We start from the raw sequence: 24,247 nt of genomic DNA on the forward strand, positions 1-24,247 counted from the left end.
TCTTTTATTTACGAACATACCCCCACGCCCGCCCAGTGCCACGACAACATTCTTGAACATGACAATCCCTTCAGAGTGGGGTGTTGAATCGTAGGGCAACGTGAGAGCCGGCTAGACCCTTGTAGCGCGCGATAATGGCCCACACACCCGTCGACCTAGCAACGGCTTTGGCAAGGATATTCTCTCGGCACTATATGACACTGCCTTGACAGTCTGATCAAGCCGGCTTTCTGTGGGGCTGTTTGAATTTTTGAAGGAATATTTTCACCAGCTCCCATCCGTACGCTTCGACACAAGGTCGCTCTTTGTGTGCGCCCTTATCGAGCGCTAAAAAAGGTCTCCCGTTTCACGGTTGACTCGTTGGCACGCCGGTAATTCCACACGCTTCAACTATCCACCGCAACGTTTTAATCCACTGGCGGCTCGCAAATATTGGTTGTTAAAAATTAAAGATCCAATCTTTCCCTCCCACGGGATGCTACCGTTTAGGGACCGCCGGTTCCATCCAGCCGCACCGCTGGACTGGTCTGTTGACGTTTGAAGATAATCTGGTGCCATTCTCCGTTTAGCTCTGGTTCGCCAGTTCAGAGGACGATGTCATTGTTGTCCCGCAAGACCCCTTTCACGGTCAGGATCTAGCCATCTTCACCGGCGGAGGGATTGTCCCGTGAAAGAGAGTATTCGTTCGCAGGAAATTCAATCAACAAATCGATCAGAACGCGTCTTACTGACCCTTTTCATGCAGCTGAATGGCCTGCACAGGAATTGGATTACTGTGGCCTTAATCGGGTTACATTTTCATGCTTCTATTGTGAGGTACTCGATGAATTCTTGTTCTTGAATGCTCTCTGTGGAAAGAGGATAATTTGGAAATAGTGACAAAAAAAATTTACCAGCAACTGTGGGGAACAGATAAATGAATTATCAAACATTAAACGAAGCGAATCTGCATAGCTATGACGTTTTTAGCATTATTTCGAACCTTTCCTTTAATTCTTATTTAACAAGTAACAAACTAATATGCTTAAACCAAAAGCTGCCTGAATGTAATAATATACAATGTGCGGTTAGTTTCTACTATTTTCATGAGATGTAATCCAGTCTCTTTGGAATGCAACAAAGCTCGTTATTTGCAAGCATTTCTTTCAAATCGAGCTCAAATGAGAACAGAATGAAAAGTAAAGCAATATAAAAACAATTCAACCGCACTTATACGATTTCTGGGAGAAATAAAAATTCATTCACTTTCCCCCGGGCGTAGAGAAAGAGGACATGAAAGATGTAAACGGAACTGATCTATCGAAGCAATGGACCAAACACTGCCCTAGAGAGCAACGAGATGCAATTCGATACGATGGCCCCAGCGAGCCACCGTATCCGTCATGTGGGTGAGGATATTGTGGAAATTCTTCGAGTAGACTCGCACGGAGCCCGCTCAGAGCCATATGGTGGCGGTATAACTTCAACCGATCGATAAAATGTAAAAAGAAGAAAACGAAACTACCAACATGCGTCCGTACCACCGATGAGACGTAATTTATTCCCATCAATAATCATTTTTATGCTGAAACGTTCAACGATGGTGGGACGATTCTGACGGACGAGGACGCGCGCGTTTTTAACCTCTCGCCACTCCTAGATATCTAGAGCGAGAGTGAAACTTTTTCCACATGTACAAGGGCGGGAAACCTGCTTGAGGGGAATAAAAACATTTCATATTGTTCTTTAAAGTGGGTTTTCCTCGTTTACCCGGGACCCGCTTGGTCATGAAATAACATGCCTGCACAGAGGGAATCAACATTTCTTGCCACTTCTGAACTCTTATGAACTTGGAAAACATAATAATACACATTCCATGCTTCAACGCTTCGGCTCAGCTTCCTCAAGTAAGCAGTTCCGAAAAACAACGCTGGGTCGGAGCAACCATGGAGGGCAGAAAAATCGAAAACCCTCTCGCGAAACCACTTGCATCAGCTCGACAACCAGTAATGGTAGCCGCGGGAATCTCCACCTCTGTTAAACGTGGGTTTTCATAAATGTTTTCTCAGTAAACAGCGCAAAAACGGTCTAGGCCGTCACAGTGGGATTATGCGCCGGCGGCGATTTTGAACGAACGTCCTTCAACAATTTATGAAAATCCCGAGCCAGGAAATGCTCGAAAACGATCACTGTTTTGTGCACGTAATATTTGGTTATGCATTCGTGGAATCCTTCCGACCAGCAAGAAATTTAGCTATTGTCTTACCACACGGATTTTCGAGGAAATGAATCATAAAAATCGAGATCACAGTCAGACCACAGAAAATGGAATTCATTGTATTGAAATTCGTGACTTTTCGAACGAAATGTAGTGGCAATATTTTCGAAAAAAAAGTAGTTTTACCCGTTTTAAAAGCTATTGTTTAGTTTGTTAAGCAATGTAGGTATTCAATGTAGGTATTAAGCAATGTAGGTATTTAAATCGTGATCATGACGAGAACCCGTCAAGGGCCATACTCCACTTTCTTTTTCGTAAAACTTGAAATCCCTTTTCCTTGGCAACATTGACGTAATGTTGTTATTTGTATCAACCGGGCTCATTTAATTTATTAATGCGGGCGTCTTTAAAAATCGCTATGGCTACCATTCGCCCAGCAAGATTGCAAGAGCAATCGCTATGGCTACCATTGTCACAACGCAAGAGAGAAAACCCGTACCTTTACGCCCGAGTTGCGCCCGAATTTGGCTCGATCCGATGGACCGAAAACAAACAGCACAATAAATCTTTCTCGAACAAAGTTGGATTTTCAAGGTCTGCTTTCTTTGGCGGTGGTGACCAACGCTACTCAGCGACGTTTCAGACCTTTTCCCGAAAAAGACGACGATTGCTTGAAGCACCGTTTGAAGCAAAATACGGCTGGTTTCAAAACGTTTGGCCTTTCGTAGCACTTGTGTGGGGTCTACGGCGTCAATTAAGCTTCCGTTCCCAGATGCTGAAATCGCTCTCTCCGTTGATCCTGCAGTCTGACTGGGACGTGGTACATCATTTGGCATTTTTCAAGTTCATTGCTTTCCAAGATCCCAATCAGTCTTTTCTCCTATATTTCAAGCATCCCCTCGATTCCTCGAACGAAGGCGTCCGGCGGTATTCGAGCGAACCCTCTTTCAGGAAAAGAAAATTCCTTCATGGTGCCGCTTGAGGTCGCTTTATTTTGCCTTTTTGCCTCGCCCGGTCGCCCACGATAGAGACACCCGGATAGCTCTTCACTGGTTTACCGTCGTGGCCATAAACACAATAGTGCACACTGGAGCATCCTCAGGGATGCTCTTTACCTCCACCAAAGACATTCCTTTGTAAACCTGCATTTTTACGTTAATGCACTCTCTTCACCCCTTACCGGCGGGTTCCTTTAACAAGCTTGGGCACCATCCCTCCCGCGGCATGGTTCAGAACACTTTGTCAGTTTTGATTATGTTTTATTATTTTCCTCCACGCCGGGGGCTACACAAAAGCAGTGTTGGCCCTCGAACCAGCAGAAAACGACTCCCATAACGCAACTTTCACGGCGGAGCCATGAAGCTGATAGGTTGAAGTGCGAATAAAATAAACTGTTCTTTCGCAAAATTGCACGCTATACGACAAGGAAGCGTGTGATACAAAACCACTTGAACGTTCCAGTAGGGTACTTTTAATAGTCAAATTTCGCATTTAGATTTTCCATACAAAATAGAATCATCATACTAGCTTTTTTACAGAATAAGAGTTCAGTATATAGTTCACATAGCTTAGAATTCAATAAAGACATATACAAGCCTTCTACAGTTTTCGATTGCTCTTCAAAAATTCCCAATCAAATCAAGTGCATGAATAAAGTAGATTCAGTGCTTCTGACTGTTTCTTTACAACGGTAGCACATATCGATCCTACCCAAGGTAGCAATGTAGGAATCCTGGCGAGATGGTGTGAGATGTGGGATTTCGCAGCTTCAGTAAATCTACGTTTACAAAATCAAATCTTTGTATTTACACTGTTCACGCTCACATTCGTGCTATGGATTTAGATCTAAGCGAAAACTGAATAAATTTCATGAAAATCAATTTTTGAGACTAAATTATTCATAACGCTCTGTATCGAAATTTTACATTTTGGCAATATTTCCAACACATTTTCAAGTCAATAAATAAGAATATATCAATGTAAAACTAAAAACTTATTGATTTTTTTATTTTTATGTTTATATTCTTATCAAAACTTAGAATGATTTCTAAAGGAGTTTTTCGAATCGATGATCATTCAATTCTTGTTAATCAAACGCTAAGTTATTTAAATGCTAGAGGTGCATTCATAGATTCCTCAAATGAGGATCAAAGCTTAACGAAGCAGATGGCCAACTAAAGAAATAGAATTAAGTAAGAAATATGGAAGCCTAAAGCACTGCCACATGCTGGTTGTTTGTTATTGGTTGCATAAACGCTTTCGCAAATTCCTGCACATTAAGTCTATTCGTAGAAAAACGGTAGCTTGAATTGCACTTAATTGCAAAACTCACATTCCACCAAACCATTTTCAATTCCACTTTCGTTTATTTCTACACCGTTTCCAGGCGTCTTAGAGAAGCAAGACTCTATTCTCTTATTTGATTGATTCACTCGCAGCACTAAATTTATAATTTTTATTTTATATTTTTGGATTAGTTGAGTTTGAATACTGACTACTTTCAATGAAGGCAGTTGTTTGGTAGGAGTACAAACAACAAAACTACATAAAAACAAAAGCATTCTGGTAAACAACTAATAATTTTCATCCAAAGCAAGCAAACGTCATGAGCATCAAAGATTTACTTTTCTGCCACTAAGTGTCTGAACTCGATCAGAGTGTACTCTTTCATTGACGCTTTCTAACGCATTTAAGGACACCTACTTCTCTCCGAATATTAAACGAACATCGCTGAGCTAACTGAGCCCAATCAGCGGTGACAACATTAATTAGCAAAGCAAACAATATCATCCAATTATTCATGAGCACTTAACAACCAGCGGTACCAGTTCACTTCGAGAGAAATCGCGGTAAACCGTCATCCTATCACACAGGACGTTAAAGTTAAACGAGTGTCGAGGGTCATTTTACAGTTTCAGTCCTTGACAAGCTTGTTCGAAGCTGCAAAAGGATCAGTATGCCTTCATTCACCCACCAGGTCATCAAAAGGGTACAACGAAGGCAAACAATCCTCAGGTTAGCTTTCAAAAACCGCCCATTAATTAGTATTGCTCAAAAAATAAACTCCTATCACTCCTGCCTTTATAAAAAGCAATGGTGGTAGCAATTGAAGTGATTTCTGAAGAGCTCTTCATTTGAAATGGAAAGGAATTCTGTACAACTCTCCAAACATTCCAAGCGGTTAGTTTGCTCTTTGACAAACGGATGCCTTACAAAGATCGATAAAGGGAAATAAATTGAATTTCATAGGAAATAGCTATACCAAACAATGCTTTACCAGAGAGTCAATTTTAAAGTATGATTTTATCTTAATTCGAAAATGTAAGTGTAGTCGACGTCATTTTCCGTTTCATTATGCTTTCACCAGACCTAATTTAATGCTTGGTGGAGGCGCCTGGTTATTGGTATAATTTTTGTCAAATGTTTTATGAAGTTTCATGCTATGATGTGCCTAATATGACGAAACACTAATAAGTGTTATTGCCACGTCATCAAATTTAGGCTTCAATTAAGGTATTAAATAATGAATTCTTGCTTGATGGACGGTTTCGATAGGACAATCAATTTCATTCAAGCAAGTGAATGGAGCACACATATGAAAATAATAATGACATGAGTGTTGAGACGAATGTATGACAAGGTAATGATCATCACACACAATTTTTCCATGGAATCTGATTGATTATAACACATACTGTTGAATATTCCTTTTGAAAAATTATTCAAATAAAGAAAGCATAATTTTTCACGAATTATAAAGAAAGCATTTCAGGTAACCAACATCCATATAATTGTTGACAAAAGTGAAATTAAATATAAATCCTGATCGTTCGTAATCGTTCTCAACACTAGTACAAACGTCAAACTAATCGAAACGTAACTTTGCAGCTGTGTCAGCGCACCTTAGCTGCATTCGACGGCTTTTGTAAATACATTTCCGTTACGTACCAGCTGTGGGGCGCTTCTGGCTGATTGCTTCCTGCTTTGCTTTACTGATGCAATACGATGCAATATCGATTTTTTACTAGCTTCCTTTGCCTTGGGCAAAATGTTCATTGAACCATTTGAGGTCGTAAAAGGATTGTCAACCCCAAAGCGAAATTGTCGTTTTCCAAAATTTCAAAAAAGTGAAGCAGCTACAAACATTCGAAAGAAATCTTTGGATTGGCCAAATCTAACAACGAGAGACCGTATCGGACGTTTCAAACTGTTCAAGGCCGATGGAGTTCGCTGAACGATGTTATAAAATTGGTCAGACGAAGCCAAACTTTTTCTTTTGTGTTCTTTTATCTGGGAAGGCTACAACAACTCAGGTTTTAGAATCACTACCATGACACATTTTAAGTTGAAAAGAAGCATTGAGACCCTCATATTTCTAAAAATTATGTAAACAGTTAATTCGTAACTTATTGTGAAGTATGTCTACACGAATAACAATAAACAAGTGTAGTGTTTTCCTTTTTCTGTCTTGATTTATATTCCTATCAAATTTACCAGTCATTTGATTCTCTCCACTGTAGAAAACTACTGTAAATAGACAACCAAATTTAAACATAGAAGTGCAGCGTCTAATTGGACGGCCAGAAGCACAAATCTCACGCGCTATAGTTGCGGCAACGGTGAAAAGCATTCTATAGAACTACGAACCAATCCTAGCCGAATCCTTTTTCGCTTGCACAACTCGTTACGTAACCCGTAGCGTGGAGGCTTGGTTCCCCGTAATCCTTTTACGGTTCATCAATTTCAATAAACTTTCGTACCTCCGGCGGAAGCTCGCGGCGTGAACGAAGGACACCGCGCAGGTGAGGGTCGTTGGTTTTTCCAGGCAAACCTTACTCCAGGTAGTATTGTTCTTCAAACCCTTCACCAGCCGAAGCTCCGGTGCATCCGGTCGGCCGAGGACAGTCGGATGATAGACCTTGCTCAATGGCTCTGCTCGAGGCAGGTTCGAGGGTTGTTTGTAGCCACCTGCCGCCCTAGTGCCTTTGAGTGCATTAACAAGCTGCAATGGATGCGGCTGACCTCGATAACCACGCGCCAATGAACACCGTGACTTCATCTGCAGCTAACCAGCCGTCAGTCAGTGGAGCAGCACGACAAGATTGATAGAAAGCGCCATTGGCAGCGGATAGATCGGGATCTGCTCGATTCGAAACTGTATCATGCAACTCAATACCAGGTTACTCATCGTACGGCGAGCCGCCACCATCGCGCGAGAGTTTTACGTGGAATCGGCGCACTCGTGGCACTGATGCCTAGACGATGTGAAAGTTACCCTACGCCGGCAATCATCCATCGATGAACTAATTAGAAAATTCTTCCAACTCGTGCCCCACGCGGCCGGACGGATACGCACGAGACCGGCAGGCTTGTGCCTTTCAAGCACGTTGCTGAGAAGGCTCGTTCCTTGGAACCCTTTTGAAAAATACAGTGCTCGTATTGCAACATTGTTGCAAAATCAATCCATCGATCGACCGGCTCAGACGACGACTCGTGCCAGGTAAGGGCTATACTTAGCCGGCTTGTGTGTGCACTGGATGGTATAAATATATCACGTTTCCCACGACACGAGCAAAGGAAGAGCAGAGTGTAACACTGTCATTAGTAAAGCTAACGCCAGCTTTGGCTTTTTACGACTATTTCACCCACGACGCTTCCAACGCATTCGATACCATAAACGAACGCATTGAGCAGTAAAGATCATCGCAGACCAACTCGTGAACGTGAAAATGATACCACTTCTAGAATATTTAACCGATGGCAGGATGAAGTCGTACCTGTGTTTGATTACATCATCAGTTAAAGTGATTAAACCAATTTTCTCTCGCTGTCTCTCTTTCTCTCTCTCTTCCAGCAGATTCTCATGAAATTCATAAAAAAATCCCATTTGATTGCTGGCTATTGAATGACCCGATAAGAGGCTTATTGGTGAATTAATCTCTTTAGAGTAAATCATATCGATTACCCGATGTATCCATGGAATGGAAATCAATGTTAACAAGAAAATGATTGTTGAAATTCCACTATTTATGGAAATGGAAAAAATAACAAAATAAAGTAAAAGTATGCGTAATACACACGAATTTGTTTCTGTTAAAGTCCGAAATAATCACAAAATAATGATACTATAATACTACATGATAAAGTGCTTAAAAGCCTGGTCCTCATAACCAGAAAAGTTTATTTATGCTATTAAATCTAGCCATTATTGAGACTACGCCTCACAGGCAGTCGTTATCCTCAGCCAGAAGGGACTTCGGCTGATCATCAACATTAAACCCGCTTCAGTACCTTATGGCTAGGCCACCCCAGGCGAATCATTTGCTCGGCACCGTTGTTTCATGCTGCCTAACTATTATACATGCCACCGATCACAGGACCACCAAAAAAGGTCGCCATTACGCTTCCTTGTGTGTCTCGTCCGTTCGGTCGCGGCGAATCTTTGCTTCCGTTATCAGACAATTGATCAGCTTCAGTTGCCGGAAGCAACAGCAAAAACACCGACCCGGCTGTTCCCCCAACTCATCAAACTTTGCTTTTTTGATTTCGCCAAACTTCTCTGCCCCAACCAAATGCTCCCATAAAGTCTAATGAAAACAGATACCTCGGCCCTTCCGTGACGTTGTTCAGCAGAAGATTTCATACCATCTTACGCTAGGCAGAAAGGAAAGTAGAGAAGCTCGTCGTACAATAAACAACACTCCCATCCTCTGCGTCGGACAAATCGGTGGAGGACATCGAGGACACGAAACAACACACATATACACATACACTCCAGCACGATCTCCTGCAGAGCAGGCGCGTCCTGGATAGGCGTTGAACTTAACCGTGAGCGCACGAGAAAAAGGAAAGCACAGCCCAGGACACCAACATGGAACTTACATCAGCGGCAGCAAGTGTTGCGAGTCGCTTTTTGCCCGTCACCTCGCGCCGAGCAAAAGTTGAGCTATCAAATTTATGGGCCACTTCTCTCGCAAGGCGTGGAAGTGAATTTTCACACTTTACGCGTTGATTATCTGCCTGCTGCAAATCTCCACAACTTCTCGAACTTCCACTCAACCGGATTTCTCACTATTGCCAGCTTTGCTCAAGCGCAATCCATGTGAATTGTTCATAGCATTGGGAAAGCGACTAAACGCGCACTCTTACGTATGTACGAAATTGCAGGAAGTTTAACACTATTCACATCAATGCAATATTCGAAATCAATGCATTAGCATGACTGATCGATAGCACAGAACCGCTATTCGGTACTGGTTCACGAATTCCATCGCGCGAGCTTGTTTTATAATTCAACAACCCGCAATGCACTGCCGATTGCATACGCTAAGGCGCACGGAACAACCCCATAATCGAAGCCCATTTTCACTCACGCTCAACTAACTGGCGATTGATTTTCCAGCGTAATTCTACACTACTGTATTGCTACCACTACGGCCATGGCACATCCTTTAGCCATCACTGTCGTCGTCTCCACGCAACGCTCCACGAGCACTCCCGCCATTCTATGTGGTTGACCTAGTGCTGCCTACAAGGGAATGCAGCCTAGGATAAGGACTCGGGTTTTGGCGCTTCGATTCATTTCCCTTCGGATTCCAGCCAAGCGTCAGATGTTCTGTCTCACTTTGCTACCTCTCTCTTTCGTTCTTTTCATATTCTTTAATTATCTCTCTTTCTCATCACTGTCACTGGAAAGCGTGCGCACCCGTTTTACTCCGCAGCACGGCCTGGGTCGAGCGAAAGTGTGCCACCGGTGGAAATTAGAACAAAAACACAGCGCGCTCGCAAACACACTCACACACACACTTGTGCTCAGCCAGCCCTTTGGCCAGCTGGCTGCTGGGGTTGCTTTTGCGGAACCCGGATGTGAGCGGTTGCGCACTGATACGCCCTGGAAAGGACCAACTTCCGTTCGGTACGCTCGCTGTACTGGTACTGGAGCATCCCGGTGTCGGGCTGTATTTCCATCGATTCACCACCGAACAGGATCCGAGCCGAAAAGCTGTCGGCTGTGTTCGAGGTGTTCATTTTCCCCGCGAACAGTCGCACTCGGGCTCACGTTCTGATAGTCGGGCTGCAAGAATGCGGTAGCAGCATGTGGTAGATCACCGAAAATAGTAAACTGCCTTGTAAACTGTCATTAACTTAGATAAGCCGCGGCTTTTTATTGGAAAATTCCATACTTCGTGAGATAATTTGAAATGAAAAAAAAATCGGAGCCATTGTCAATCAGTGTCAATGTAATATATTGGTGAATGTATTTATTTGAGCTAATAAAGTGGAAAGTACCGGCGAATTTTTAAACTGAGGTAGAATCACCACTAAAAGCGAAGCTAGTTCATTCGCATATTGCTAGATTGTCAAGGGTTGTACCAATTTTTCAAACAGCATAAGGCCGATTGACGGAACACAAGCGGAAAGACAACACACATACGTCTCCCTAACAGAACCACCATTCGTGCGCTCGTTCCGGTCATCGTTTAGCACGTGTCATTGGTATCTTCGACGTTTTCGTTCCGCTGCTCTTTCGTAGGGTCAGCAGTGTTTTACACAACTCTGCACTTTCTTGTGTCTCGCTTTGAGTTTTCCCCGATTTTCAGCTACACAAAAGCTCGGTCTGTTTCCCGAATCTTCAGCCACGCTTGCACTTGCGCATTGCCCAGCTCTAAACTGTGGAAAAAAGAATAGAAAATATCACCCGATAGACAGACGGTTCCTGTCGGCAGTGGGCCCCAGGCGTCGGAAAGGAACGGCTAGTCCGGATTCGAAGCGTTTCCTCTCGGTTCAACCGAGGTAACCGACCCGTATTTGCTAGCGACCGTATGACCGGTTCCAAATGAACTCTGATTTTTTCCCGTCTGGGAAATTCACGGCGTATCGTGTATCTGTCATCCCGTCCACCCCATACTCCGACCTCGTTGCACGATTTTTTCGCAACCTCGTACACGATATGAAAATGTAAATGAGGTTAGAAACGTGATTCTGAGCCATCGTCCGCCAGCCGCGCTGCCATCAAGAGCCGTGGTTCCAGTACAACCACTCCTTGCCACCAGGCGGCTGAAGGACCACAAACAATGTCAAAAGCTCGTTCACGGAAGCCAAAGGACTCGTGCGGCCTCAAGGTCGTTGATGTCAACGGTCGGTCGGAGGATTGTTAAACGGTAACAACGTGGCGTCGTTGGCCCAGCTCCACGGAACACGCGATCTATTTTTCGGGGTCACTCGCTAGGTGACGTCAGCTATTGGCCAAATGAAAATTGTTGTTTAGAATAGCAAACATACTCTCCGTTTGGCTACTGTGAGCATAGCTCGAATGTCTAGTTTCATTTGTTCAACATATAACGGTACATTACGTTCCGTAAATGATAAGGTTTTACTGTATATTTCAAATATTTATAAGATCTAATCCATTCGAATTTTCTATATTTAAAGAATAAAATACTCCCGAATATCATTATATTGGAAATATGAAGAGCAGAATGTATTCTTCATAATAAAATATATGCAAGTAAAAAAAAATGGAGTGCAAGGATAACGATCATAGTGCAATAATTTCAGGCATCCTAATAACGAAACACAGACAGGATAATATCCCATTGAATTAATTTTAAATTTTTATGTATGGTTATTATTGTTTTAAACAACATTCAACCAATTTGTACACAATTTACAATCGAGTTATATTCACTTTTTTCAAAACCTTCAAATCCAAACGACCGGGACCACTTTGGTCCTGATTGAACTGAGAACTCTATTCCATAACATAAACGGCGAACTGAACAAAATGGCAACAAATGGCTTCTCGTCATGTTAGCGCATGTGCGAGAAAAAGAAATAAGATCTAAGATAACGGCACGCTCATTAAAAGTTCCTTATCCTGCGAAGAGTTATTTACCGTAAGTTTCCAATCAATCAATAAAAAGAGAAATTTAAATAAAATGTAGATCAAAATAATAGTAAAATGGCTAAAATGAACCATTTCACAAAAAGTATATACAAGTAAATTAAATTAAATTATGGCCTCGGTGCAAGCCGAATTGATGTAACTCCCAATGTGCAATGTTGTGGGTTGCTCGAAAAGTAGACAGTCTGCATTAGGAAAATTCATGTTTATATGATTTTCTCTAATATAAGCACCCATACAAATAATGTAGTTATCAAAACTACCTGAAATATTAACGTTTCCATACTGCCATACTAAAAATTGTCCATACTGCTTCTCCTTTTTGGTTTTTTGTACAGTTTTACTAAATATGTTTAACAATGTGTCCAATGGGGATAAATTTAACCATTCTCTCGCCTAGAAAGAATTAAACCCAGTCAACTGTTTAAACGTTTGCATAATTTTTCCCACCACCGTAGGCACGTTCAACCCAGTGTGCCTGTTCTCTCCTACGTTGCGTGTCGAGAGTTCTCTCAGCGATTTTCCGTATGCGTTAGAGTGCGTCGTTCCACTCACTGTGATCATTTCATCTGAAACTCCCGACGACGTCGGACGCGTCCTGTGTGCGCTCGCGCAACTTCGATTTTCATCTCGCGTGTGTTTTTTCCTCCGTTTCGTGCCGAAGAAACATGGTCCATTGCGGCGTACCAAGCTAGAGAGCAGTGAGATTAACGGGAGGATTGATTCGTAACTTGTTGGCAGTTTGTTGGTGAATTAGTTTCTGCAGCTCGTATGCTTCGACTTTGTGCTTACCACGCGCAGTCTTACCAGTTGGTGTCCGCAAACTCCGTGATCTGCTTTCTCGATCGCACGATCCGCCTAAACCAGTGACAGTGCGCGCAGACTCTCTTTATTCCCACCGACCCCATTTCGGATCAGTCGAGTTGATCGCTACTCAGTGTGAATCATCGTCATGATCACCACCGTGCCTACTAGAGTTGGATGATCGCCAAGAGTTCGCTAGATCCACGGAGTTGTTCGAAGCTCGTACCCTGGCAGTACCAGAACAACGCGGTCGTGAGCACAAGTGCACATTCCATCGCGTCTACCCACCCTCGATACCATGTACACACCACCTTCCGGGTTCATCTCGGATAGATCTCAGTGCAGTGTACGTCAGGAGAACACGCTTAACCCTCCGCTAGAGAGCGATTCGTGAAAAGCACTCCATTAACGATAGGAAACCTCTCCAAGGCGATCTGCAACGCGTCGCGCCAAACTCAAATGCACCCACGCCAGTTGTCCCACCGAAACCGACGAGTGTAAGTGTGCCTGCGTGTATGTGTGCCGTTGCAAACGCTGTGTAAGTGCGTCCGTAAACCCAGACGTGTAATTAGTGCATTTATCCGCGTGAGTGATCCGTGTTCCTTGGTTTGCTCGTGCTGCGACATTTTCCAACCCACCAAAAAGCGCATTCCCTAGGTTCGCCGGCTGTGACAGAGCTACCTCCATAGTGCCACCCTTCGAAGGTCTATCCACCCTACGAACGATGACCGTAGGCAGCGTAAAACACCCGAGTGTGTTGCCTCAACCCGCCACGGCTTCCTCCGCCCGTGTGTCTGCGGCCTACGATTGCAACAGGCCCGGTTCCGGCGGTGTCGGTGGCGGAGGCAGCGTCGGGGGCGGTATTAGACAGGGTGGAAGCGTGGGTGGAGCCGCTGGAGGCCGGATAGTTCAGCACTCTTCATCCTCCTCGTCGTCATCTGTGTGCGGAATGATGCGTTCCTCGACCGCACGGCGCCTTTTCGACAGCCCGCCGGATCCAAACGAATCAAATCGGATATATGACGAATATTTCAAGGAGGAGCAAAAACGTGCCATCTCTCGGTACGGCTTCGATCCGTACGCCAACACCAGCATCAACTCTTCCTACAACTCGTCCTCGTCGAAGGGATCACACCATCGTCATCACCATCAGTGAGCCGATCGCGGGCGATAGGTGAAAGTGTGGGAGTTGAATGATCAAGAGAGAGAGAGAGAAGGAAGGGAACCGTCCGTCACCGCCGCCTTAGCGACTGCCACCTGCACGGAGTGCGAGTGAGATGCGCGTCACCAAAAGAGTGCAATACCGCCAAACACCGTGGGCTGTGTAAAAGAAAAAAGAAAAGCAAAAGCACCGCATAAACCCTAAAACTAACTGCAGAAAATACAAACGTTCACCTATTGAAAACTATCCGGGCGATTAACCGAAAAAAATCCGTGCGTGAGAGAAAGAGGAAGTGAGTGAGCGAGAAAAGCAAAGAAAACACACCCAACCGTCGTCTTCCATCGACCGCCACTTGGCTCACTTAGTCGGGAAAATGCCCGACCACACTACGGGCACACACACACACCCACACCATTCAAAGCGCCACCGGCTGCAGGATACGAAGGTAGGTTATACAAGCAAATACATCATCCAAAAAGAAAAAAAAAAGGAGAAGGGAAACCGGTGCAAACCAGTGATCCTCGCGGCGATTTTCGCGCCAAAAATGCTTCCTAGTGACACACCGTCGTCAGCTGCTGACGTCGAAGGATAGGCGGTGGGTGGAAACAGCGAACGATCGAGAAGAAGTACGGATGTGTGCGTGATCTTTTGCCTCGCACACCTGACGGGAAAGGATGCGCGCGCAAAACGATCATCTGTCATTTTCCGTCTTTTCTGGCGGGCGCACGCGCGAGCGAACTGCTTTTCGAAGGGCAACCCTGTGTTGCGACGCCCGTTATCGGGATCTCGATCACGTTTCTGCTGGTGCATGGGCGTTGGATTTAATTTTGGAACCACTTGCGTGAGCACGCAAAAATTGGAGCTTCTGAGCTTTGCGGACCAACAAAGAAAGCCTTTTTTGCGCATGCGTGCGAAACGTGCCAACATGGTCCAGGTGGCGTTTTTTTTTTGTTGGAGAAAACTCAATTGTGATTTTAGTGTCCCGTCCAACAAAAACTGCATGTGCTACACTAGTGGTGGTGATGCCCACCTACACAAACACCTTGAGCTCATGCCAATGTCAGGAGCCCTCAACAACCGGTAGCCGCCAAAACTACCCTCACTGACGTGGCCATTTCCTCGGTCTTTCGTCCTTTTCTGCTCTCCCGCACAAGCCCGAGAGCGGAAACATCATTTGCGAGAGGTCGCGCGCCCAAACTGTGGCGAACGGGATTTTCGGCGCGAATGCATTTTCTTTCAAACGTCATCCTTCAAAATCGATTGCGCGCGCGCGCGCGCTCGATTCTTTTGCGTATTTTTGACAAGCCACATTTTGGGCGGGCGAGAATGCGCGTGCGCGCGGTTTTTCTCCATCCCAAAACCTGTTCTGGTTGTACACGTAGGACCATACCATGATCGAGGAAAATCCGTACGTACGAAGGAGGACGAACACCTGCACCCAATGTTTGAGTGTTTGTCGCTTCGCGAGGAAGGCTAGATATGCGCAATGACGTTTGTTCTTCGTCACTTTTGGAAACTTTTTCTTATCTTCCACCCCGATTGAGGTGCGTAGTTTGCATGATTTGTCACCACCAAGTTTACGCACACTCGCATAAACCCACCCTCGACATGCAGGTGTGTGCGAAGGAGCGCAAATTTCGCGCGCAAGTGTTCACGAAGACGTTCTTTCGAGGACGCTATTGCGCTTCCGTAGCCACCGAGTCTGCAGTGTGCAGAGAAGAATTGGCGCGAAAATTCTCGTCTACCATGACCCGGGTGCGGTCTCGCATACAGACTCCTAATAGCGCCATTTAGAATGTCGCTTTTCCGGTGGCGTTTGAATGGTGGAGAAAAATATTTACACAACTGGCATCTCTTCCCGCCTGGTCGCGTTTCTTCGCGCACACCGGCTTCGATTCCCAACAGAAAGAAATGTTTTGTCTCGACCGCGAGCGAACAGAAGAAAGCGTCTTCTTAGCGGGTGCGTTTTCGCAGCGGTTTTCTTTCCCAAGCCCACTACAGCACATTCGAGCACGGGAATGAAATGCCCCCGATGGTGTACGGTTTTGTGTTTGCTTCTATCGGCTTTCAGTCAAGGTGAAGGTCATGCGTGGTTGGCCCACGGTGTTCGTGAGGTTTTGAGTGAAACGAATGAAGTAAATCGCTTGTACACGCGTTAAGAAAACGTTCGTTTCTTATCAAGCAGCCAAATGCTACTCCGGTTCACTGCCACGGCTCGTGGTATTTTTTGTTTGTTGCTCGATCGTACGAACATCTCGATATAAAAATCGATAAGTGAACGCGTGAAGTGCATAATTCGTCTTCAAGGTGCCGGTGCTTCTTAATTTATGTGGTTCTCTAACCGCGTGTTCAAGGAAGTGGTAAATTAGCTTAACCATACCGAAATCCATCAATATGCAATTTTTGCACCAAAGCCTAGCAACAGATTCCTTTGGGTTATTTTTTTCCTTTTAAAACAAACGCATCTACCAACGGACAGGCGCACAAATCACTTCCGCCCAAAATATGCACCGCTACCGGATGCACGTTCGTTTGAATGGCTAATTGCACGCCCCAAACCGATCGACCTTTAGCTCGGTCCGGTAACGTCGGGCCAAAAATAGCCATTTATTTTAAACGCCAAACCCCTTTCAAATGCAGACGCGGACCACTTGAACCGTCTTTCAGCGGCAAATGCACTTGTAGCGTGGACGCGGGAATGAAAATGCACACAAGCGCGGACTCATCGCGATCACAAGCAGCTCAAAATGTTTTTTCGATTAAATACTGCCTTCGTCAAGCCCCAACGACCCGGACGGAGCGCAAACGATCGCCGTCACTTTACGCCGTGCCATAAAATAAATAGAAATAAATTAACCGAGCCTGTGCTCAAGTGCATTTAGCATCGCTTGTTACTGCGTTGTTCTGCACTTCGGTTGGTGGGTGCGTTGAGGGTCGAGTAAAAAGATATTCCGCGCATTAAATGCCCTATCTAATGGCAATGGCGCGCGCGTCCAGAAAGATGATCCTCGTCAGCGCTAGAATATTCCCTGCGAGTGTTTTTTTAAGTACGCGCGTAAGACTCGGAAACGATCGCGGATTCCGCGTGCATCTCGCTTTGTTTCGCACGAGTACCCAAGTACACTTTGGGAGAAACAAACGAATAAAAAAAAAAAAAACAATAAAATATAACGGAAGCCGTCGGCAAAGTGGCCGCAGAATGCGAACGGAATGAAGTCACGTATCAGCCTCGTTTTGACTCGCCGCTATTTTCCTGAGACACATTGCAGCGGATTGCAGTCGGGTGGTGCATTCACTTCCAGCCTTCCCTTTTCGAGATTGCGTTCCTTTTTGATGCTCCTTTTTAACCCAAGTGTGAGCCGGTAAATTAATTTAAGAACGATCCTATCGCACACTGTGACGACGTGTTGTGTTCGGTCGGCGTTGAGCAACGTTCGATGCGCTGCTTGAATTTCGATCAATTATCGGCGCCACATTCGGTGCAAAGAGATGGTTGTCTTCTTTTTTTTTATTTACTCGTGTGCTCAATGTTCGTGTGTGCACATTGCAACACAGTAGCAAGAGGGCTGGCAGATAGTAATGTTCCTACGGTAGGCAAGCATTCAATAAAGTTGTGAGGATTTTATGACTGCAAGAAGTAAGTAATGGCGGTGTCGAGGAATAAGTTCGTGTTTCCTACTAGTAACTTAGCGCGAAAGATAACTAAATCACCCATTTGTGTGCGATCGGTAGATCTCGACCATACCTAACTGCTTCCGTTCAGCTTTCTAGTGCAATTTCTTCATTTGCTGAAATCTTGCCCCTTTACCCGATGCAACCGATACAGCAAACGATGCTACCACTAATGAAGGCAGCAAAAGCCAAACCAAAGTGCACCATCGCATCGTGAACGTGCGCAATTAGCCGGCTACCGCGGTGCATTTTCTTTTCCGTTCGTTGCGGCGCCTTTCGCCGCTGCCATTCATTATTCATATCCACGTAGCCGTACCCCATTCATGCCGTACATTTTTCGCGCGAGTGCACAACACCGCCGGTGGAACAGCGCACATTTCGGGTGAGGTTTTTGTCCTCTGTGCTCGAAAGTACGACTGCATGCCGCAGTGTAGGCTCCAAAGAAACGCCAACTAGCCACGGGTTGCATTCTTTTTATTGCCCCTGTTGAACCAGCCAGGCGTAGATGCGAACCTAACTTCAGGCTTCTTGTGGCCACCTGAACCACTAGGCCATGCAATCGCAACCGTAACGAAACCGTAAGATAATGAGAAAGCCGATAGTTTGTTGGAGAAACGAAGCGGTGCTAGCGTTACTTCCACTACAAAAAAAAAGACGTGGTTGTTAATGGAGCCGTGGGTACGCTTTGGCGCTGAAAGAAGGTGGAATTAATGGTCCAGCTCGTTGTGCCGTACTCGCAGAGCCAGACCACAGTCGAAACGCATCATTGAGCCTATTTTGGGATTGCATAATGCACGCAACGCATTATGCGACTTCCGGGAGACACCTAAATAAGGCATCGCTACCGACCTGAAGCGATCCTCCTCGACTCCATTGTCTACGGTCGGTCGCTTGCAAATAAAACGGGAATGAATCAACCCGAAGCTTGTGGAAAGAAAGATGGTTGGCTTTATCTCGCTTCGGTAATCTGCACAATAAACGTGTGAGATCCAAGATTAGCATATTCAGATATTTAAATTGTCGAAAACGAAAACCATTGACGGTTTCACCAATGTGCCAGTTTTGCCAACGGAATTGTCGTAAAAAAATAATCCATCGCGAGGGTACTAGCAAAATCCATCAACTGCTATCATAATACGCGCGGAAAGTGCGAATAAAACTCCAGAAGTCGGCTGAGGTCCACAACGACTCAGCGACTGCTCGTGAAAAAGTGCAAACCATAAAGGTAATCTTCACCGATCACCTTTAACACCTCGCAAGGCCATAAGGCAGTGCAAACACACTTTAGCGCACGAATTAAACGAGGAAAAAAAAGAGAACACCTTTCGCATGTGTGCGCCCTCTACGGTCGCTCTCGCGCCAACTGATCTCGCGCCAAGATGAAGCGATCGGCTGAAAAATGCATTCGAAAAAGCGCGCGCACGCGATCGCGTTTCGCCACGCCGCGAGCAAAACAAAAAACAAAAAAAAACTACCTCACTCGCGAAGGTTGGCTTTTATGCCGATTACGCCTTCTCTAACGCCCGTTCGCGCGGCCCTCGAAGAAGGACACGCCACGACTCGGGGAAGAAGCTGGGCGCGAAATTTTGCTCCTTCGCACCCAACCCACCCAGTTCGGCCCACCCCAAGGGGTGGAACGACGTGCTTGTGTGCGTGCTCGCGCGCATTCTTCTTCTCGTTTTCCTCGTGACGAGCGGTGCGTTTTCTAAGGCGTTCCTCCTTAAACGTGCACGCCCTCCTGCCGATGTCGAAGCACCCACTCGCGCACATGCAATCTCAGAAACGCGAATGGGTCAACGAGTGTTCCGTTGGTGTGCATAGGAACGCTTCAACCCCTTTTTGGACGGGCGTGTGTTCGTGAGAGCTGGCAAATGAACGTAGTCGCTGTTCATTTCGGGGTGTGTGGGGGATTTTTTATTGTTTTAACATATCATGATAACAGACACCTCACCTCGCAAACGGTCGGCGAGAATGAGGTTGAAGGGAGTCGCGAGGAGCAAACAACACGTCCATTTAGAAGCCAACATCCAGCGCCGCGTATCAACGCAACAGCTTAGAGAGCAAGCAAGACGTTCGCCCAACGGGTTTATTTTTGGCGCGCAGAAAATGGCGCGAAAAATTGCACACCTTTTCGAGCGAATCGTAGCCGTCGAGTCATCCAGGGCACTGCATGAGATTTGGGGCAATCTGCTTTCATGAGTGGGATTGATGTACATCATTCAGATCATTAAAATTCATTTAGCTTTTAAGTCTTTTATTCATTCGCTCATCAACGCGCGAGGCTTTTATTCACGGGAACACAAAGTTCAAGAACGATTGTTAGGCTTTCTTTTTCCGATAAGATGTACTCACTGCTTATTTCGTTTATTTTACTCTCTTACAGCAATGAATTGGAGAGGATCTGCCATCTACCTGCTGGAAGACACGCTACAAAAGGCTGCTGAAATGTGTTGTATGTTTCGAGATGTACGTTCTGTTCGTGCTTTGATTGCAGCGACAGGAAGTAAAACACGGGAGCCATTTTCCCACCTCATGTATAATCACCGTATAAGCACTAACGAGCTGCAAAAAGGTGCAAAAAGGGTGTCATTTTCATAAACAAAGCAGACGTACGAATTTTAGTTGCTCAAATGAGCATCGATACACTAGATATAGAAAGGAGTTCGGTTGACGCTAAGGTGGGCGAAGAAGTTTCTGCCTTTTACTCAAATCGAAGAAGAGAGAAAACACAGAAAACAGAGCAAGAGATGAAGTAATACAAATATGCGAACAGCATAAATGAACGAGATCTCATGTGATATTTTCTAAGCGAGTGTATGCTTATGTCTGTATTCCCGGTACAGTGCGAAGTTAGCCTGGTTTAATATGAAAGAGAAGACTTTAATTGGATATCCGCGACCGACGCGTTCCGGTCCCAGTGATTGTTTCACGATGCATGTTTAAAACATGCTACCGCTCAGTTAAATTTTGAATTGATTTTTTTTTATTTCTCCAATAATTTGCCCAAAACATCACGTTTAACAAAACGTTAACTCATGCAACAACATTAAAGCGTACCACGAGACCAAGGAGGAAAAATGACAATGAAGGAGAGTTATTTGCAAACGTCGTCGTTCTAGATCGATAAAAGATACGTGTGTTTAGTATTGTGTCTTATGTTTTGTTTGTTGGCTCCAATTTTTGTTCTTCCTTTTTACCTTTGTTCAACGTAGCTTAAACTTATCCCACTAGCAACGGAAAACCTTCTCGATTTACTTGAAAACTATTTTCTCGTTCTGCTGAAGTTACTCCTGGCCACTGTTCTGAAATCCATCGCGAATCGACGGACGAACAGATTGAAAGGAAGGCTAAAAATACGGGAGAGAGCGAGAGAAAAAGAGAGTTAGAGAAGCTAGATACAATACATAGTGTAATGTAAGGTGTAGGGTACGCAACCTGGAGAAGAAAAATTAAGGGTATAGATTGAAGTTGTCGTTAAATTATATGTTTATATTTTATACGTTAGTTGGTATGATTCTTTATTGACTAATATTATTTTTTTTGTTGTATCGCTGCAATCAGAACGATCTGAGTTTGGCTTGGTCATCAGACACAAGATCAGATAGTACGGAAAAATTGCAGTGAAGTGAAGGAAAATTTGTATCAAAGTTCAGATCTCAGTTTATTAATATTTTTATTTTTTTTTGTAATGTAGCTCCTTTGCTCCCAAAACGCCACTTTCTGCGCTCCTGCTCTCATCCCTTCAATCCATGTTTTCCTTCCTTCCTATCCTTTTTGTTACAATGCTTAGTAGATTGAGTAGCTGATATATAATTCTTCTCTTTGTTTTCGAGATCGGTACAGAGCAAACTAAATAACAGGTATGGATAGGCCCAACGATAGATTAAGTATCTCATTTTTTTCTCACATTTTCCGTGAAGCAGAAACTGCTTCATTTGTACACGTCTCGATTGGGTAGCGTTTATCTTTTGTTAGGCAAAACAACACGTTAGCACAATTTTTGTGTTCCGTATTGGATCCAACGATTTTCTATCCGGATCCAAGCTCAAGAAGTCCGACAAATTCAGCTCAAAATCAGGCAGCGTTCTACTTAGCAAGCCCTTCCCGACGGAAGGAAGAAAAATGAGCAATATACACTAAACATCGTCTCCAGTGCGTTTGTCGTACCAAATGATTGTGATCGAACGATTTAATAATTATTAGCCAGGTGTTTTATTATGTTTGTTTGTTTTTTGTGTCGCCAGTTTTGAGATTAGTAAAATTGATCCTTCGATTGCCATAAGAGAAAGATGGAAGAAGCTAATAGGAGACAAACTGACCAGTGTGCGCTCCTAGGCTTCTGATCCACCACCATCACAACTTCTAAAATTATTACTGCTACAACCTAATACCATTTGCTGGTGCAGCAGAGGTCTTGAGGCTCGGTTCATGATTTGCAGGCACGCATGTTGCATTTGTCACATGCAGCACATTATTTTAAGTTACTTGTAATATCACTTCCTTATATTTTCTTGCTGTGTTTCGTTTAATTTTTTTTATAAACAATATACGTGCCGTGCCTTGATTGACGAGCGTCAAAATAGTGAATACGGGACAAAAGCTGCTATATATTACCGTTGCATGCACTATCCATTCAGAATGATCATTCAGAGAAGCGAATCGACGAATTAGTTAATTATTTATCGCGCTACCAAAATGTTACTACTGTAAGGTTGTATGTTTTGATACGAATGCATCGGATGTAAGGTGTAACGGAGGTCCAATATCGTTAAACACTACACTTAGACAATTACAGTAATAAGTACTCTGTCGAAATGCGTGCTTGTGCACAGGTACGATTTTAAAATTTTATCCTTGAACCAACATATTTGAGAACTCTTTACCGTATGCTATGCATTGGTCATTACACATGTGACTATTTTGCAAGCAGTTGCTTACCATTTATTACTTCACTCAAACAAAATATAATAGAAAATGAAATAAAATATCATATGAATTCCAGAACACCTCTTGCTTTTTGTTTGCATTAACTGCCTCAGAGCGTCCATTACGATCCGAAACCATGGTCTTAACCCTTGCAGTGCTTGAGAATCTTATATCCGGGATAGAGGTGGCTATTTATCGGTCTAAAGCTCGTGGGCTACTACACGTGCACACGAATACGGTGTCATTGACACCTCGTGGAGTGATTGCTGATAGAAGCGAGGTAAGTAAAATGGTTAATGTACAAGGTTAGAAAATATCGACCCTTCACCTACTGAAGCTCCCCATGGCCCTCAACATTCAACCCGGTGGAGCCGCATTTAATCGGTGGCGAAAGTAAGTGTGAGTGAGGGATGGAAAAAAGAAAGCGATAAGGAAAACACAGTACTGAATGGAAGTTAAATCGTACATTATCCATTTCCTACTAACGGCTACGGTTGGCCTCCAAAAGCCTTGGTTGATCCCATGTACCATGGTTCTAATCAAAGTCGGATTATTTCGTATGTTTGTGGAAAACGATGTCATTTAGATATGCGTGTGCAAATTCACCAGCAGGAAGAAAAAAATCAAATGATAGACGATACGCGTAAGGTGCCTCGAGATAACGCACAACACCAGCGCAAGTGAACGATGCGTACCTTGGGGATCGGAATTCGAAGCAACTGTCACAAACGCTGAACAAATACGCGTTTGGCTTTGGAAATGCGCTTGTGCGTGGTGTGTGAGGCATGTGTTTGATAAATGAGAACTAAGCAAACCAAAGCATGTGCGTGTTTATGGCTGTGAGGCCGTATGAATCAATGAAAGCCCACCCCAGGCCTCCAATCAAATATCGCTACGCAATCGTGTCTGCGCGGTTATCTTTTTTGTTCAATAATTGCGTGACAAGTTGTTGTGCTTCCCTTTTTTCCAGGCTGTTGGAAGAAGAACTTCATCAGAAGCTTTCGAAACGAGCAAACCAAAACGGGATACTTGAGTTGATGAAAAATTAAGGTGTGCTGTAAGCGAAATGTGACGGCTACTAGGAACGTTAGTAGCTACAGCTCTTCGTGCAAATAACAAAGTTTTAATTTAAGATCACCACGAAACATAATGAAATGGAATTGGAAGCTAGGTTTCAACATTTTGTATGAACTTAAAAATGTTTATTATATTAGCCTACAGCCCGACTACCGATAACGGAGCAAATAGCTTAGCCTAATGGCGACGACAATCGATGAACCACCACCTAACATGCCTAAAACAAGGCATTTAAAAAAAAGAGACAAACATCAGAAAGCCACGAAAAATCAGTCGCAACTCGGAGGTTTAGCATTTTTGGCGCCAAAAGCCCGAGACCGAGAGCGAAACCAAATTTGGCCCGAACCGTACGCGCGAAAACAGCGAAACACGTCTCAAAACGGAGGGCAACAAGAATCCCCCCAAAACAGCCGAATTGCAACTCGCAGCATCGGGCAAAAAAAAAACCGGGTTAGCGCGTAAACGCGCGCGCGAGAGAGGCATCGTTTACAATCGAGCCCGGACA

The 24,247-nt window shown here is 44.4% G+C and overlaps 1 protein-coding gene across 1 annotated transcript; it reads left to right on the forward strand.

The window, feature by feature from the left end:
• The first annotated feature begins 13,629 nt into the window (after positions 1 to 13,629).
• On the forward strand, positions 13,630 to 20,689 carry LOC128731191 (uncharacterized). Its single transcript, XM_053824296.1, has 2 exons — positions 13,630 to 14,512; positions 20,123 to 20,689. Exon 1 carries the CDS (start codon positions 13,630 to 13,632, stop codon positions 14,059 to 14,061), a length of 432 nt encoding a protein of 143 aa, XP_053680271.1. The 3' UTR covers positions 14,062 to 14,512; positions 20,123 to 20,689.
• The last annotated feature ends 3,558 nt before the right edge of the window (positions 20,690 to 24,247 follow it).

Source organism: Anopheles nili, chromosome 2 (assembly GCF_943737925.1).
Source record: "Anopheles nili chromosome 2, idAnoNiliSN_F5_01, whole genome shotgun sequence".
NCBI lineage: Eukaryota > Metazoa > Arthropoda > Insecta > Diptera > Culicidae > Anopheles > Anopheles nili.

What these genes read in the sequence shown, in the direction of transcription:
- LOC128731191 (XM_053824296.1), top strand. Translation starts at nt 13,630, where the DNA reads ATGACCGTAGGCAGCGTAAAACACCCGAGTGTGTTGCCTCAACCCGCC.